This window comes from Sceloporus occidentalis, unplaced genomic scaffold, assembly GCF_023333645.1.
Source record: "Sceloporus occidentalis isolate IW3139 unplaced genomic scaffold, rSceOcc1.0.p SCAF_1, whole genome shotgun sequence".
In the NCBI taxonomy this organism is placed as follows: domain Eukaryota; kingdom Metazoa; phylum Chordata; class Lepidosauria; order Squamata; family Phrynosomatidae; genus Sceloporus; species Sceloporus occidentalis.
This window is the reverse complement of record NW_028316981.1, coordinates 219320615-219337095: the sequence shown is the minus strand read 5'-3', so window position 1 is coordinate 219337095 and position 16481 is coordinate 219320615. Positions and strand designations below refer to the sequence as shown.

General features: G+C 40.6%; 1 protein-coding gene across 5 annotated transcripts in view; it reads left to right on the top strand.

Annotated features, from left to right (window-relative positions):
* The window catches only part of LOC149323476 (WD repeat-containing protein 3-like), a 108719-nt gene that overhangs the window by 25746 nt on the left and 66492 nt on the right, over positions 1 to 16481 (top strand). For all 5 annotated transcript variants that reach the window (XR_016275165.1, XR_016275159.1, XR_016275171.1 and 2 more), the window contains exons 11-19: positions 3595 to 3688; positions 6046 to 6147; positions 7884 to 7969; positions 8814 to 8949; positions 13075 to 13131; positions 13575 to 13675; positions 14442 to 14553; positions 14667 to 14801; positions 15190 to 15240. Coding sequence is in view for 1 of the 5 variants with exons in the window: in XM_089488982.1 (XP_089345108.1) it covers positions 3595 to 3688; positions 6046 to 6147; positions 7884 to 7969; positions 8814 to 8949; positions 13075 to 13131; positions 13575 to 13675; positions 14442 to 14553; positions 14667 to 14801; positions 15190 to 15240 (874 nt within the window). In the remaining 4 variants the exon portion in view is untranslated. The remainder of the gene's footprint in view (positions 1 to 3594; positions 3689 to 6045; positions 6148 to 7883; positions 7970 to 8813; positions 8950 to 13074; positions 13132 to 13574; positions 13676 to 14441; positions 14554 to 14666; positions 14802 to 15189; positions 15241 to 16481) is intronic.

Genomic DNA, 16481 nt, shown 5'->3' with positions numbered 1-16481 from the left:
GTCCACATCCTCAGGCTGCACAAATTGAAAAGTGTCCGTCAATATTGGACACACAGAAGCCAAGGTTGCATCTACTGACATCCTAAGTCAGAGTGAATCTGAGCAATTCTATCAGCAAAATGGTGGGCAAATTCTTCACAATGAGCTGTTGAATGGCTTACCTCCTCCTTAGGACCAGATCGTTTTTCTCAACTCCGGCAGCTTCAAGACCGTTTCAAGGCCCGAAGTATCTCTAAACTATTTTTTCTTCCCTTTTGATCTATCCTCTTCCCTGTTTTGGATTATGTCAATGAAAAGAAGGGAGGTGGTACACAGTGCAGTGCTGTCTGTATCAATCTCCAGAGAGCTGCCGGGGTATTGGGAAGACTGCACCAAGGGGAATATTCCCTTTGAATTAGTCAATTTCCAACTGTATGGAAATCTGGCCTATCTTCTCCCACTGCTCTGCTGTTGAGTTTTCCCAACCATGCCCCTTGTGGGTGTCTGTTGACTGGTAACAAAGCCAGCTTGTTTCCTTGAGTGGGCAGGCTTCTAGCCAGCAGATTTTAAACAATACAGTTGGGAAGGTATGATAGATCACTACCCCCTCTTCCTTAATAACAGAGTGGTAGAATAGCACAAAAAAACCTTTTGCGCCTTCACCCATCACACAAGAGACATTGCCTTTTTTAAAGATTGATAGAGGGTGCTTCTGCAGTCACTGAAGAGGTAAGCTTTTTGATGACCCCCTGCCTAAGATTTCCTTAATTAAAGGCTAGTCTTTTCATCCAGAGTTCTGCTAAAGGATTAAGAGATCCTTCCTCCTCAAGAACAAAATCTGAGCAAACTCCTTTTCAAGTGGGAGGTAGCTTTGGAGACACATCAGACCTTTTCTCCCAGCTTTCTGACAGGAAGGTCAGAAGGACAGGAGCTTTCAGAGGATATTCATCTTCTGAGTATTCTCTTGACTAGTGTTAGACTAGAAACTAGAACTAGTACTTGACTAGAAACACATTTAGTGTGTTTCCCCAAAGTCTTAGAACCCAAGGAGTAAAGTCAAACCACCACAGTGTATATGCCTCCTGGTTACCAGAGTTATGTCCATGTGGCACTGACTTCCAGCCTAACAGGTTGTTAGGGTAAGTTCACTTGAAATGAAAGAATGTCAGAAGCTGAGTTGGCAAGGGTAAATGTAAAGATTTTTGTTGGAAAATTTATGATTCTCCTATTTCTCTTTATTTAGATAGGGATTTCCTGCCTTCTCCCTCTATCATTCTGTCATTCTTAAGTGACAATTTAACTGACTCTCTGAACATTATAAATTGCCAGTATCCATCAATAACTGCAGTGTGCAGTCAGTAACAGTCCTCCTCTGAGTGAGGTCAACAGCTTTCTTCCTGCTATATTAACTCCAGTTAGATTAGGTTTTAGTTTTGTTATGTATATATTTATAAAAGCATTATTGTTTGTTTTTAAACCAGAAACTACATGTTTATTGTTTTTGAGTTATTCTTTATTCTTTAGGAAAGCATATTAAGATATAGTCTGACCCATGTTTTTGCTGCTCTGCTTAGGAAGCTGAACTCCAACAAGTTTATCTTTCATACCTGCATCTTTTAGTTTACCTTTAAAAGGGTGAACACCCTGGGAAACTAAAATTGCACCCCACATTTTTGGAATGCTGGGTTCTTCTGTTTCCTCCTCCATCAGTGAGAAATACCTCATTTGCAAGGTTATGTCAGATTATGACTAGATTTGTGAAGAGCTTGACATTCCTGAAGGGTAGAGTAAGAAAAGCCCCCTCCTGTTCTCTTTGTATTGTGAAAAGAAAGAGCCTAAGTGTGACCTGAAAAAGTAAGAAGTGTTTCCTTTTATCCATCATTGTTTCAGTTTGATGCATTAGTCCACAGATGTTCCTCCATATTGCGAAGTCATAAGAACTTTTGAAAACTTGGCAGTAAGTCATGTTGATAGGAACAATGCTGGTTGATATATCCAAAGATTAGTTGTACCAATCCAGGCTTTTTCAACCTTAGAAGCAGAAGATGCAGCAAGCTGCCATTACTTGAATTTTGAGGAGACTGTTAGGGAAAGAGGGCTAAATTGCCTCTAATAAGACTTCTGTGATTCTTTTTTCCTGAGCAGAGGTTATTCCCTCACAAACAGATAAGAGAGAGAATTTTCTGGGCAGAGACAAGGGCTTCAGCCAAGAATCTCTCTGACCTAGCAAATGGATGCCTGGGCAAATAATGAAGTTACTGCCAAAATTTTAATACAAAGTTAGAACCTTGTAGCACAATAAATGTCAGTTTATGCAAGTGACATCTCTTGCCACTAGGAGCTTAGCTGTGCCATTTGTGGCCAGCATGTTCACTCCATTAGTGGACATTCTTTTTAAGCAGCTGTGTGGTCTTTGGCTTTTTCTTTTGTTTGGTTTGGATAAGTTTACTTTAGTAGAAGTGTGCTTTGGGAGGAGGGTTTTTACATTCAACATGAAGCCCACCTGGGATGACTGCTTTTGGTGTACCCTAGAAAAGGAGACTGGTCCCTGCTACTAGAAAATGGATTATCGGTTCATAGAATCATAGAGTTGGAAGAGACCGCAAGGGCCATCCAGTCCAACCCCTGCCATGCAGGAACTCTCAATCAAAGTATCCCCGACAGATGGCCATCCAGCCTCTGCTTAAAGACTTCCAAAGACAGAGACTCCACTACACTGTGAGGAAGAGTGTTCTACTGTCGAACAGCCCTTACTGTCAGGAAGTTCTTCCTAATGGTGAGATGGAATCTCTTTTCCTGTAGCTTGCATCCATTGCTCCGGGTTCTAGTCTCTGGAATAGCAGAAAACAAGCTTGTTCCCTCTTCAATATGACATCCCTTCAAGTATTTAAGTAGGGCTATCATATCACCTGTTAACCTTCTCTTCTCCAGGCTAAACATCCCCAGCTCCCTAAGTCGTTCCTCATAGGACATGGTTTCCAGACCCTTCACCATTTTAGTCGCTCTCCTTTGGACATGCTTCAGTTTTTCAACATGGTTATTTACCATGGAAATTATTTTTCAGCAGCAGATGGAGGGTATCCAGAGTGTTTTAATCTTGCTGATAAAATGTGCTTAGTGTGTTTTTTCCTTCCCCTTTTCACATTTGATTTTTTTTTTTCATCTAGCATTTGTCGTCTAAAATTGGGTAGGGTTTTTCTCCCACACTAGGTAGGAGATCTAACTGATTTGCAAAGGTCAGGCCTCTTGGTGAATGGGAACAATTAGCTCAGAGTTAACTTTTCTTTTATGTTAAAATTTATGGTAACAAATGTTCCATTATTTTGCATAGAATTGGGGCTGTTTCTCTCCTTAGGCTCTTCCATGATATATCTTTTCTGGAATTTGTACTATTATATAGCATATTTTAAGGGGAGTGATATTCTTCACAAAGTCTTTGTCTTTTCTCTTCTAATATGTAAAACAGAAATTTGTTGTTGTTACTGTGATGTGTCTTCAAGTCAATCCTCATTTATGGCAAGCTTGTCATAGGGTTTCCTTGACAATATTTATTTAGAAGTTTGTCATTGCCTTCCTCTAAAATAAGTATATATATATGTGCTGTTTTATTCCTAGGTCTACCTTGCAGTGTATCCGGACCATGGTGTGTGAGTACGCACTTTGTTCGCTCTTTGTCCCAGGAGACCGACAAGTTATTATAGGAACTAAGGCAAGTTCTCATCCCTTCTTTAAGCACTAGGGATGATACTGAATATCTATTGAATGTCCTTTCCAGCATCAAGTAAAACTGTATCCATTTAACTCATATTTCTTTCTGTGTGTGCAATGTCCACTTGCTGTTACTTCAAGAGGCCTTCATAGTGGCATGATATCGGTGCTTGGCTCAGTTTGAGATCTTGTGACATTTTGAGCATTTTTATTTTCAGAGAACATATTGTGATAGAATTGTGGTAGTGTTTCTTCAAGTCGTTTTCAACTTATCATGGGCTTTTCTTGGCAAGTTTATTCAAAGAGGGTTTGCCATTTCTATTCTCTGAGGATGAGAATGTGTGACTTGCCCAGTGGGTTTAAAGGGCCAAAACAGAATTCGAACCCTGGGCCCCAGAGTCATAGTCCAGTGCTCAAACAACTACATGATGCTGGCTCTTTATTCGTATACTTCTTCTTCGTGATCTCTGTGCCTCACACATTAGGGATTTGTGCCTGCGCCGAGACTCCATTTGGACGTTCAAAAGCTGAGCAGGTTTATTATTTATATATTTATTTATGGTATTTATACCCCGCCCTTCAGCCCTAAAAGCTATCAGAGCAGCTTAGGTTGGTGGGTAGTCCTGTCCACTCCGGTGTACTGAGCATGTCCAAATCCCATCAATCTAGCTGCTCCTTCAGTTCTCTTTTGTCTGCCACAAGAACAACTTGTATTTGGTTGTTCGAGCTGAGCCACTCCCTGTGTGGTACTTTTGCTATCTTTTTCTTATTTTCTTAGTTTTCTACGTATTTTACTTTAGTTTGCCCCCCAAATTTTTTTGTTAAAGAACGGTAGCTTTTATTTTGTCACTGCCTGGTTGGGCATCCTTCCCTGCCTCTTATGGCTCTACCTCTCTCTTCAATCTTTGTATTTCTTGCCACCACAAGGTAGTTCTTTCTGATGGCCATTCCCAATGTCTTTTTTGTTTGGCTGAACACATTGTTGAGTGCTGTGCTGTTTGGCACTCCTTTACTCATCAGCCACTCCGTAATAGGGCCTAATGCCTTAATGTCTTTGTTGGTGGCAGAGCAGGCATCTGCCACTAAGGAGCCCCTAAAGTTCCTTTCTTCCATCACGCTAGCAGCTTGAAGAAACTTCATGTGTGGAATAGCTTGTACTTTCAGTTTTGACCTAACAGATCATTTTTGACCATTCCCTTGGAATTTCTCTTGGATATTGTTGATTGATCGATTGACCTACATATTGTCTGACCTTGTCTCTGCTTTATGAATTTGGTACCTTAACTCTAGTTGAAATGGCCTCCTTTAAGTATGACAGGAAAAGTGAAGAGGGGAGTGAGAAGTGGGGTTAGATAGGAAGATTATGGAAAGAGATTTAGGTTAAATGGGAGAAAGGAAGTGGAAATGGAAATGTATGGAAGAGAGTTGGGCTAGAGAAGAAGGTAAATCTTTTATTAATATAATATTAAGTGCGTAACAAGTGTTCTAATGTATGTGTAATGTATATGGTGGTATGTTATGTGTGAATATGGAACATAATAAAATTAATAAATTAAAAAAAAAAAGAAAAAGCTGAGGATTGCCATCTGTAGGAGTTTAAACTGCAGATGCCAAGCCCACAGTTGGTGCAGGTGCACTGTAATTAACTGATAATATTTTGTAATATTGTCCTATATTTCTAGTGTTTGACTCAGGGGCCAAAACTTCAGTGTAAAAGCATCAAGCTTTATTCAGAAGCTAAAGCAGTTCATAGCACAACAGATGTTGTTAGGATTGAGACATTTCAGTTGCAGTATAATCAAAAACACCACACTATTATAAACGCGAAAATGAGATTAAATATGATGTTAAATTCTTTGCATACTCTAAGCCACCATATTAGTCAGGGGTCGTGAAAACTTTTTTTCTGTAGAAGATTGTATTCCTTTGTGTGTTAATTTGCTGGAAGCTGTATTCCAGCAGTACTGTAGTGCGGAAGACTGACAGATGGAGCCAGAACCAAAACTGGTTGGAAATACCACTTTTCTTTCATTCTCTGTCACTCTCCAATTTCTATCTTTTCTGTTTTCCTCACCCTTCATTTGGACTTTTGGACAGATTGATTTTAAAGGGCCTTTGAAATTACACTGAGGGCAACAGGTTGCCCCCTCTCACCAATGCACACACACTAAGTTGTTGGGGTTAGTGGTAAGGGTGGAATGTTATCCAACCTATTTCTAAGTAGAGATAACTAAATTTAAGTAGCTAACCATTCCACTTCCTTTTTTCCCCTTGCACATCAAGCATTGAATTGTATTGTTTATTTATGAATTTTTGTGGTTTCTATAGCTAACTGACCAATTTTATAATTTCCTTTAGACTGGGAAACTGCAGCTCTTTGATCTGGCCTCTGGGAATCTACTGGAGAGCATTGATGCTCACAATGGAGCTCTCTGGTCCATCTCTCTTTCGTCAGATCAGGTACTTCATGCCCACTTTCTATCTATTGTATTTGAATTTCTCATTGAGCAGTTAGAAAAAAGTTTATCTGGCTTGTGGTCAAATGTTTCTCAAGAGAACTCTCAGTGGATTATAGCAAATCACATAGGAAAGCCAGGCCAGAGTCAGTCGTAGCTTTGTACTACATTTGGGGATGCCTTTCATCAGTGAGTGCTGATATAATGACATCTTACTGTATGAGGTCAGGGAGTTCACAAGTATGCTAACTATGCCAATGCCATACAATTTAAAAGTCATAAAATACAAACTATACAAAATTAAGTGAGTTATGCAGTTACATTACAAACTGTAAAAACAACTAATACATATAAGCAAATATAAAATTTTAAAACAATATTAAAATACAGTTCCAAATGCTTTAGAGAACAAGAAAGTCTTTAATTCGGATTTAAAACTATTAAGAGAAGAGATAGTCTTCATATGTTCAGGGAGGGAGTTCCAGGAGTATGGTGCAGCAAGTAAAAAAGGATGAAGCTAAGCCAAGGAAGAAGAAACCCTTAGCTGGTTAAGAAGCCCTGAGCTCCTGGACTGCAAAGCTCGAGCAGGATGGTGAGCTGAAATAAAGACTGACACATACGGGGGAAGCTAGGTTGTGTAAAGCTTTAAACGTTAAGAGAAGAAGCTTGTACCAAATCTTAAAAGGAATGGGTAGCCAGTGAAGAGATGCTAGAAGTGGGGTGACATGATCAAAATGACGAGCTAAAAAGTTAATCTTAGCAGCAGAATGTTGAATGGAAATTAGAGCTCTAAGGTGGGACAGTGGGAGCCCTGTCAAAAGAAGACTGCAGTAGGCAAGGTGGGAGATAACTAGGGCATGAACTAAGGTCTTACCAGAGGAAGCCAATAGAAAATATCTAATTTTAGCAATATTATAAAGATAAAATTGACATGACCTGGCTAAAGCCTGAATCTGTGGAGTGAAGGACAAAGAAGAATAAAAATAAAGCCAAGGCTATGTGCTTCCTTTACAGAATGATGAGTAGTTCTGTCTTAGCCATGTTAAGTTTTAGACACCAATGAAACTTCCATGATGAGATAGCTGAGAGACATGATGTAACACATTGTTCAGTATCTGACGAAAGTTCTCGGGTAGAAAAATATAACTACATATCATCAGCATAAAGATGATATTGAAAAGCATAGGAATTGATAAGATTACCAAGAGATAAGGTGTATAAAGAAAATAACAACAGGCCCGAAATGGAGCCCTGTGGAATCCCAACCAACAGACGAAAAGGAGAAGATACCAGACCTGACTTAGATTTTTGTAGTCCCTACATTCCTAATGAAGTGAAGGGAGAGCATTCATCACCAAATTTACAGTACAGGATATGAAATGCTAGGGATATTAACTTCATTGTGGACCTGTAGTATTGGTTCCCTTGATAGGTGAAAGGCAGGGCGTAAGTTAAATACTAGGAATATTGCGGAATTAACCTAAAGCGAGATTCTGCTGTGCAACTTCCTTGGGGGGCAGGGAACCTTTTGCCCTGTAGATGTCTTCAGCTCATACACTGACACCTCTGAATCCAAGCCTTTCTATAAAGTAGCTTCTCTTAACAGCCTAAACTGATAGATCTTGCATGAGATAAAAGTTATACATGTGATTACATTCATGTTTCTTTGGAAGGAAATAATTTTTATATGCAAAGGAAGTGACCATGCTTACTTTTAATTTAAGCATTGTTCTCCCTCAGCGTGGCTTTGTAACAGGAGGTGCAGATAATTGTGTCAAGTTCTGGGAATTCCAGCTGGTGAAAGATGAGAACAGTATCCAAAAATGGTGAGGATGTCTTTTTTCTGGAAATAAATCCCATCAGAGTTCCATTTTATTTTTACTGCTTGGCTTATTAGAGAGTGAAGCTTCTTAAAAATACAGCATAATATGCTGAGCACATAAAACTGCTTTTTGTCATGTCATTGGTTGTGTAGGTATGCAAGGGAGCATCGTTGTGATGCAACATACAGCTCACATCGTTTAACACTGTATTGATCTGTTGAAACCTCTTCTATAATTCCTAGTTTGCTTATCCTTTGAGTGTCATGTTACTTTGATAGCTCTAAACAAGAGTTTGCTACATTTCATTAACCAACCCATAGTGTGGTACAAGAAACTTCATGAGTGGCTAGGAGAAGTGTGGACAATAGAAGGGAATCTATATAATCTTGATCTTCCTGTAATGCCACAGGTCTGACTGAAAGCCCTCCATGTAGGTAGACAGTGGCAATATAGAGGTGAAAGTCACAGATCTTTAAGGGTCCTTTGGGCTCTGGACCAAATTCAGTGCCACGGAGCATACTGACTTTCTTCTTACTAGGCACAAATAGGGAGAATGAAATCTCCTATTGAAACAGCAGCTGGGTGTTCAACTGTCACAGGGAGGACTTGGATTGTGTCATCCTGCATGGCAGAATGGGATTGGAATGGATGGCCCTTGGGTTCTCTTCCAACTCGATGATTATAGAATGGCCATAGGACCAAGACAATAGAATGTATTTGAACCTATGAATACAAAGTAAATTTCTGAATGTGAGAAACTCCTTGTGTAAGAATTAGCAACATCCTTCAAAGCTGCCTGAACTTGATGTATTTTAATGCCATTAGTGTTTTACTCATCCCATTTTAGGCTCTCTGTGAAGCAAACACGTGTTTTGCAGCTGGATGAACATGTTCTCTGTGTCCGGTACAGCCCTTGCCAAAAACTGCTGGCTGTTGCCTTACTGGACTGCACGGTGAAAATATTCTACACTGATACACTCAAGGTAATAAACATGACCTTTGGCATTTTGGTAAAGAACTGAGAAGAGCAGTTGCTAAAGAAATTTATTTCAGGCATAAAACTGTAAGACCTCTTTATGCAGATGCAATTTATAATGCGGATGGAGGATCAGTAGGATCAGAATCTAGCTAAATTTTGAACATATACTTGAAATTGGTGTAATAGTTGAAAAGAATAACAAAATTGTAACTCACTTTAAAATGCAAAATTGAAACTTGGGGGCTGTACATAAAGCCCCTCGGGCAGCATGATGTCGGCCCTTTCCTAGCTGGATTGGGGCTGTGGCAACCTCACACTGTGGGCTCAATTTGGCCTTTCGAGAATGCAAAAAGGGGCCACAAAAGTGTTTCACTTTTGCACCCTTGAAAGGGCACTATAGCCGTGTTGCTGTGGCCATACAATGCTCTTTTGGCACTGCATTGTATAGGCGCAGTGCTGGAGGAGAACCATGATGCCTTGTGGAGTGGCACGTGGCGTCAGGGTGCCTTGGGGGCAGAGTCGGGCGTGTGTCATGAGGAGGCTACGCTCTGATCCAACCCCCATGTCGGCCTTAACAGGGCCTCAGTCTAAAGTAGCAGAACTGCTTAAACCCTAAGACAAAGGAGCAGTAAACCAAATACTGAAGTACTTCTTCCTATCAACACCACATCAGAATTTCTTATTCAAGTCATCATTCATCAATATTTAAAACAGAACTCTTTCTTCAGTGCAAAATCCTCAGCCAAAAGTGAGAAATGCCTGTTAAGGTATATTTGGTATGATGACAATTTCATGCATGCAAGTTCTTCTTTGTGGTCTTTGTGCCTCATACAAATGGTTTGTCCAGTGCAGTACTGGCACCATCTGGAACCTTCTTGAAGGCTATGTAAGTGTTTTGGTAGTAGCCACACCCACCTCCAACAACCATATGTAATAGACTTACAGCTGCAACTACCAGTTCCTTTTTGTTGGCCGCTGCAGCTGCATCATGAGGAACATTCCTGATCTTTTGCTTTCAGTTTTGCTCATCCTTTGGATGCTGGCTTTGCCATGTTTATTTTGTCTTTGCCCTCTATTTTGTTTAATTTATTGTTATTTTAACTAGTTATTGTGGTTTTAGATTAGATATGTAGTTTAATAACTTTTTAAGGGGGGAGGGAAATATATTGTTTTTATGCTGTATGTTATTTTAATGTTGTAAACCGCCCGGATTGGTTCACCACAGGATGGTATATAAATAAAAAATTATTATTATTATTATTATTATTATTATTATTATTACTAGTGTTTGGTCGTCAAAGCCACATCTCCCCTCGGGACTCAGACTTCTCCCTGGCACTGTTAAAGAAGTGCATCTCATGCAGAACCAAACATCAGGACATATAACAAATTACAGCAGCAAGACAATGGCTGGAGCAGTGGCATGCAGTAGTCATGCATGGCTATCGTCATTAGGGCTCTTTGACCAGGCTTAGTCAGTGATTGAGGACCTGCCATTTGACGGTGGTGGCCTTCAACACTGAAATGAATTCTAAGTTGGAACACACTAAAAAGATGAGATCAGTGGTCAAGAAAAACAGCTTTATTCTTCTTGTCTAGACAACCTCCAGATCCAGACACTAGTGGTACCAGTATGATACAACCTCCAAGATGCCTTTCCCTCCACTGAGGTCTCGGTACCATTGTATGCTCCTGTAGCTATCCTCTGCTGCTGAAGAGAAAGCTACTTCTGTACCAAGATACATGTCTGACAAATAAAATACAGTATACCCGCCCCTTACACAGGGGATCTTTTCTGGACCCTCTTGTGTATGAGAAATCGAGCATATGCTCAAATCCCATTCAAAATAATGGGGAGCGCTCTCGCAGCGCGCGCCCCATTGTTTTGATTGGGGCTTGGCTTCCACATGAACTCAAGTCTGCGTATGGCAAGCCCGTGTAAGGCAGGCCTGTGTAAGGGGCGGGCCAGCTGTAATAATAATAATAATAATAATAATAATAATAATAATAATAAACAAGGCAAGCTGTCTAAGTGCCTTTGACTCTTCCTTGGCTGACAGTTCCACTGCCACTATATCACCAGTGCCAAGGCTATTTTTCCCTGGCCACCACCAGGACTCTACTATTTCACTAATAGTAATGCTTCCATTTCATGATCATTTCCAGAAATACCACTCTACTTCAGTCTCCATCACTTAAAACTCCTGGGTCCTTGATATCATTGAAAGAGGCTATGCTACTGAGTTTGAAGAATAACCTTAGCCATTATTATAGTATGATAGCCGTCATTAGAGATGATATTCCAAGAGGTGGATATTCTCTTGCAGAAAGGAGTTATTGAACATCTTCCAGCTGTTCATTACTGCCAATGTTTCTTCTGTACTTCATCATCAAGAAGACTGGAGACCTTTGAGGCACAAACAGCTATATCTGTTCACACCACTTTAGCATGATGACTGTCTGTCCTTCCCTTGATACAAGAGGGTGATTGGTTCACCAGCTGGGCTTGAAGTTTGCCTACTTTCACATTTCGACCGAGGAATCTCAGGAAGTTCCTCTGCTTCATGGTGGAGAGAAAGGTGTACCAGTTCCAGGTCCTACCCTTCTGCCTTAGCACAGCACCTCATGTTTTCACAGAGATCATGGCAGTAGTGGCAGCATTCCTTTGGCAGTGAGGTGTTGTCTCTTGTCCCTATATAGACGATTGGCTCGCCATAGCTCTTTCCAAGAAACAATGTTTTGCAGACCCAGGGACAGTCCTGGGGCGTCTTGGACTGATGTTAAACAAAGAAAAATCTCCCTTAATCCCCACAGTGCAGATCAGATTCATTGAAGTGATCTTGGATCTTCAAAGATTCAAGCAGCCACTGCCTGTCTCATTGCAGGATGAGGACATGACTACCTGAGTGGACTTGAGGTCTAGGTCTCCATTCCAACAGCTATCACCCTCACCTTGGAGGGAGAGAAGAACTGGCAGCAACTGCTGGGCTTGATCCTCTTCCCCACTGCTATCTCCTCTTTTGTGTCATGTCTTTTTAGATTGTAAACCTGAAGACAGAGAACTGAAGGCAGAGAACTAACAAATTAGCAGTCTGCAAACCATTCTGAGAACATTTCTGACGAGTGGGGTATAAATAAATAGGACCAGTGCTGCCTTTGGGAGCGCTATTCTACATTCCAATTTGTCTTGAATACTTTTTTTGTACTTTGAATACTGTACTTACATGTTACAGGGGATTTCTATTCCTTGAAGCAGTTTCATGATTGGGTGGGAGGCATAATGTTCAGTTTGACTTGTTTGCAACAACACTCCCAGCTCCTTATGTGTAGCTTGCTAGTCTTTCACCTATGTGATTCACGGAGATCACAAAGAAGGAGGACAAGTTGCATATCTGTAACTATAGTTCTTCAAGTGGTCATCTATGAACTCACACAACCCTGCCCATCTTCCCCTTGTTGTGTCCTGCTGGTCACTATGGATGGCTGCATTGGTGTCCATGTAAGTAGCGCTTTCAGTGGGAAGCACCTTATATGGGCTTGCTGGAGGCCATAACGTTTACATAACATTCTAGATTTCAAATAGTGCAGGATAATCCATTTGAATGAATGCACAGATGACCACTTGAAGAACTATAGTTACAGATATGCAACCTGTCCTTATCTGATGTTGATGCCACTCATTGGATACTGTTCATACATATATGAATTCACTCTCTGCAGATACATCTGCTGCATATCTCTCTGCTGGTGGTCTGTTCACTTCTTCATGAGCTGTTATTATCAGGAGCTTTTAAGAAATCCATCCTTTTTCAATATTGTACTGAGCAGAACTTAATATTAGATCCTTATTCCATAACCTCTTGAAAATTGCTGCAGGTTAAAGTAGATGGTACGGCTACAGATGGACAAACAGTCTGCTTATCTTCCTTAATAGATATGATGAAAACTTAATGCAGAATGTGATATTGGTTGGATGAATATTCTTTCTCTACAAATAAATCAGCTCTGTTGTTTTGGAAAGGCATGTACCCTGCTACTGACATTGTGGGAGGGTGCAGGAAAGATTAAAGTATTTTCCATACTTCTCTACACACTTTAATGTTACTTATACATTTCTCTTGCTTTCTAGTTTTTTCTTTCTCTTTATGGACACAAATTGCCAGTACTGTGCATGGATATCTCTCATGTAAGTATATTTTGTACTGGAATTTTTAACACTTCTCAGTGTTAGGTTGATAAATGGCAGCTCTGTTCCATAGCAAATCCAGGGAACCTTTTTTGTATATAGCAAATTTGCTCTTTTGTTTATTAGCTTTTTGTTTATTAGTGAATTTCCATAGGGTGCCCATCAGTATATGTTCTCTGAGTTGTGATTGACTGGTGTAATGAAAAGCAGGGTGCGACTACTGAGCTTCTTCTAGGCAAACCAGGTGTTTCACTAGTGCTTCACTAGTGCACTAGTGACACTGGAAACTATACAAATTGTATATGCAAAAATAAGATGTAGAGTTGATTCCCTTTGTCTGCCTTTGAGTATAATGCCCAGGAAAGCAGTGGGGTATGCTTGGTTTTTTTACTTTGTATCAGATCAGGGACTGAGTTCCCCTTTCTTTTTCTGCTTTATTCTAGGATGGGGCATTAATTGCTACTGGCTCTGCTGACAGGAATGTGAAAATTTGGGGCTTGGACTTTGGGGATTGTCATAGATCCCTTTTTGCTCACGATGACAGGTAGGTAGATAAAGTACACCTAGATTCAGATGATGTGAAGGGTTTGGAAACCATGTTCTGTGAGGAGCGACTTAGGGAGCTGAGTATGTTTAGCCCAGAGAAGAGAAGGTTAAAGGGTGACATGATAGTCCTGTTTAAATATTTGAAGGGGTGTCATATTGAGGATGGAGTGAGCTTTTTTTCTGCTGCTCTAGAGAATAGGACATGGAATGATGGGTGCAAGCTACAGGAAAAGCGATTCCACCTCAATATCAGGGAAAAGCTCCCTGACAGTAAGAGCTGTTCAGCAGTGGAACACACTCCCTCAGAGGTTGGAGGAGTCTCCTTTTTGGAGGTTTTTAAACAGAGGTTGGATGGCCATCTGTTGGAGATGCTTTGATTGCAAGTTCTTGCATGGCAGGGATTGGATTGGATGGCCCTTGTGATCAAAGCACCCCTTTGTAGTCTTCTCTTGATAGGAGTTTGTGATGACAGCAGCAAATGCTGCTCATCATAGATGTTGCTGCCTTCTTGATTCTTCTTAAGTGCTGCTGTATAGCTGTATATGGGGTATTGTACAAGTATTTCTGGTACTCTTCCATGTAGAGCCAGAGACTCATGAGGGAAGATTATAAATGGGTGAATGGAAGGAAGTGCCAATTGAAACTTTTTCTGTATAAGAAGTCTGCTTCTTCCCTTTTCCAAAATAACCCCAGGAAGAATTGGTGCTTTTGAAGTGATACTTTTGATGCTTACTCATCATTAACAATCTTTTTCTCTTCTTTAGCGTAATGTATCTCCAGTTTGTATCCAAGTCCCACCTCTTCTTTACAGCAGGGAAGGATCATAAGATTAAACAATGGGATGCAGATAAATTTGAGCACATCCAGACCCTGGAGGTAAAAGATTGATTTTGTATTCTCTGGGCTTGTTGATTTCTCCTGCAGATGGTGGGTGGGCTGCAGGATTGACTTCTTTTCTCTGTTCATTGTCTTATCTATTTAATTTGTAGGGACACCACCAGGAAGTATGGTGTCTGGCACTTAGTCCCAATGGTGACTATCTTGTGTCTTCCTCTCATGATAAATCATTGCGTCTCTGGGAGAGAACAAGGGAGCCACTTATTCTGGAGGAGGAGAGGGAGATGGTAAGTACAATTGTGTAAGAAGTTAAATTTGCATCTATTAAACCCATATTTTTCTTTCAGGTGGCTCTTAAATCTCTGTTACTTCCATGTTTGTGGTCTTATCAGTTTTATCAGTATGGTGGTTTCATATTGTTGAAACTAGATTTTCCTGGACCAATTTGCTGTGTTTTTATTTGTTTTAGGTTTTAAAAAATATTTTTGATAATGTGCACAGGACAGAACCATAGGAAAGTTGTGGAATATAATTCTATGAATCTAAGGGCATTACAAAGTTGTAATTAATAAATTAATTTATTAAACAAATAGTGGGAAATGTGCTTCTTTGGGTGTTGTATGTCTGGAATAATTGTTTTTCACTTGCTAATGCACTGAAAAAATATATCTACAGCAAAGAGAAATGGAGTATGAAGACAGTATAGCTAAGGAGGACCAGCCTTTGGTAAGTAAGATCTCCTTAAACATCTCTTGTTTCTAAGGCTCTGGCTGAGTTGGAGAGTTTCTAGAAGCCTCATGATGCAGTTCTCTAATTAGAATGGAAGGTTGGGGTGATTTAGTACATCGGAGATGTTAGACACGATGACTGATACTTCTTGTGCATACTATTCAGAGACAGCTGTGTTAGTCTGGAATATTACTATGTAAAGTGATCTTGTAGCACCTTTGAGACTAACTGTGCAAAAGAAGTTGTAGCATAAGCTTTTATAGATTAGAGGTACTTCCTCAGATGCATGGAGTGAACTTATTGAGTATGCTTGCCCTTCAGCTATGATTTACAATGAGCCCCCGTATCCACAGATTCTGCAGCCACAGATTCAACCATCCATGGCTTGAAAATATTCAGAAAGAGATCTAAATTCCAAAAATCAAACCTTGATTTTGCCATTTAATATAAAGGATACCATTTTACTGTGCCATTGTATTTAATGGGACTTGAGCATCTATGGATTTTGGTATTCATGGGAGGTTCTAGAATTGAACCCCAGCAAATACAGAGGGCCCACTGTACCTTGCTTGTAGTTAGTCACATAGAACAAAACTGCCAACTGTCTCCAGATGCTGGCTGCCCTGTGGAGAGCTCTATGCAGGTGTACCCCCTTTTCAGGAACCTGGTCTTTTTACTCTCTCTTCCTCCACAGCTGGGTAGGCTGGCCTCTGCATGCCTGAAGCCAGGATGGGGTTGCTTTTTGAAGATCTGCTTCCACATTCCTCCGCCAGCTGCTTAGGCTTTCAGGGAAACCAGCAAGAGCCATCGTCACAGAGCGGGTGACGAGGGAAGAGGAGCATGGGAGAAAATCACCAAAAAGCAGCGGGGATTCTGCACCCCTAACCTCCATCAATGTGGGGGCCAACTGTACATGGATTGTGACCCTGTACTCAGGGTCACCATGGGGTGGAAATGACTTGAAGGTACACAACAGCAGTGAAGAATACTTTGACACTTTTGTTGTTAACTGCCCTTGAGTCAGCTTCCACTCTTGGTGACCTTGTAGAAGAGAGACCTGCAAGTCACACTCTCCCGCATCACCCTCCTCAGCTCTTGCAGATTCATGGCCATGGCTTCTCCAATTGAATCTGTCCACTTGGAATGTGGTCATCCTCTTTTCCAATTGCCCACCACATTATAGTTTTTCCTAGTGAGTCCTTTCTTCTCTTGATATGGCCAGAACCTCAGTTTAGTCA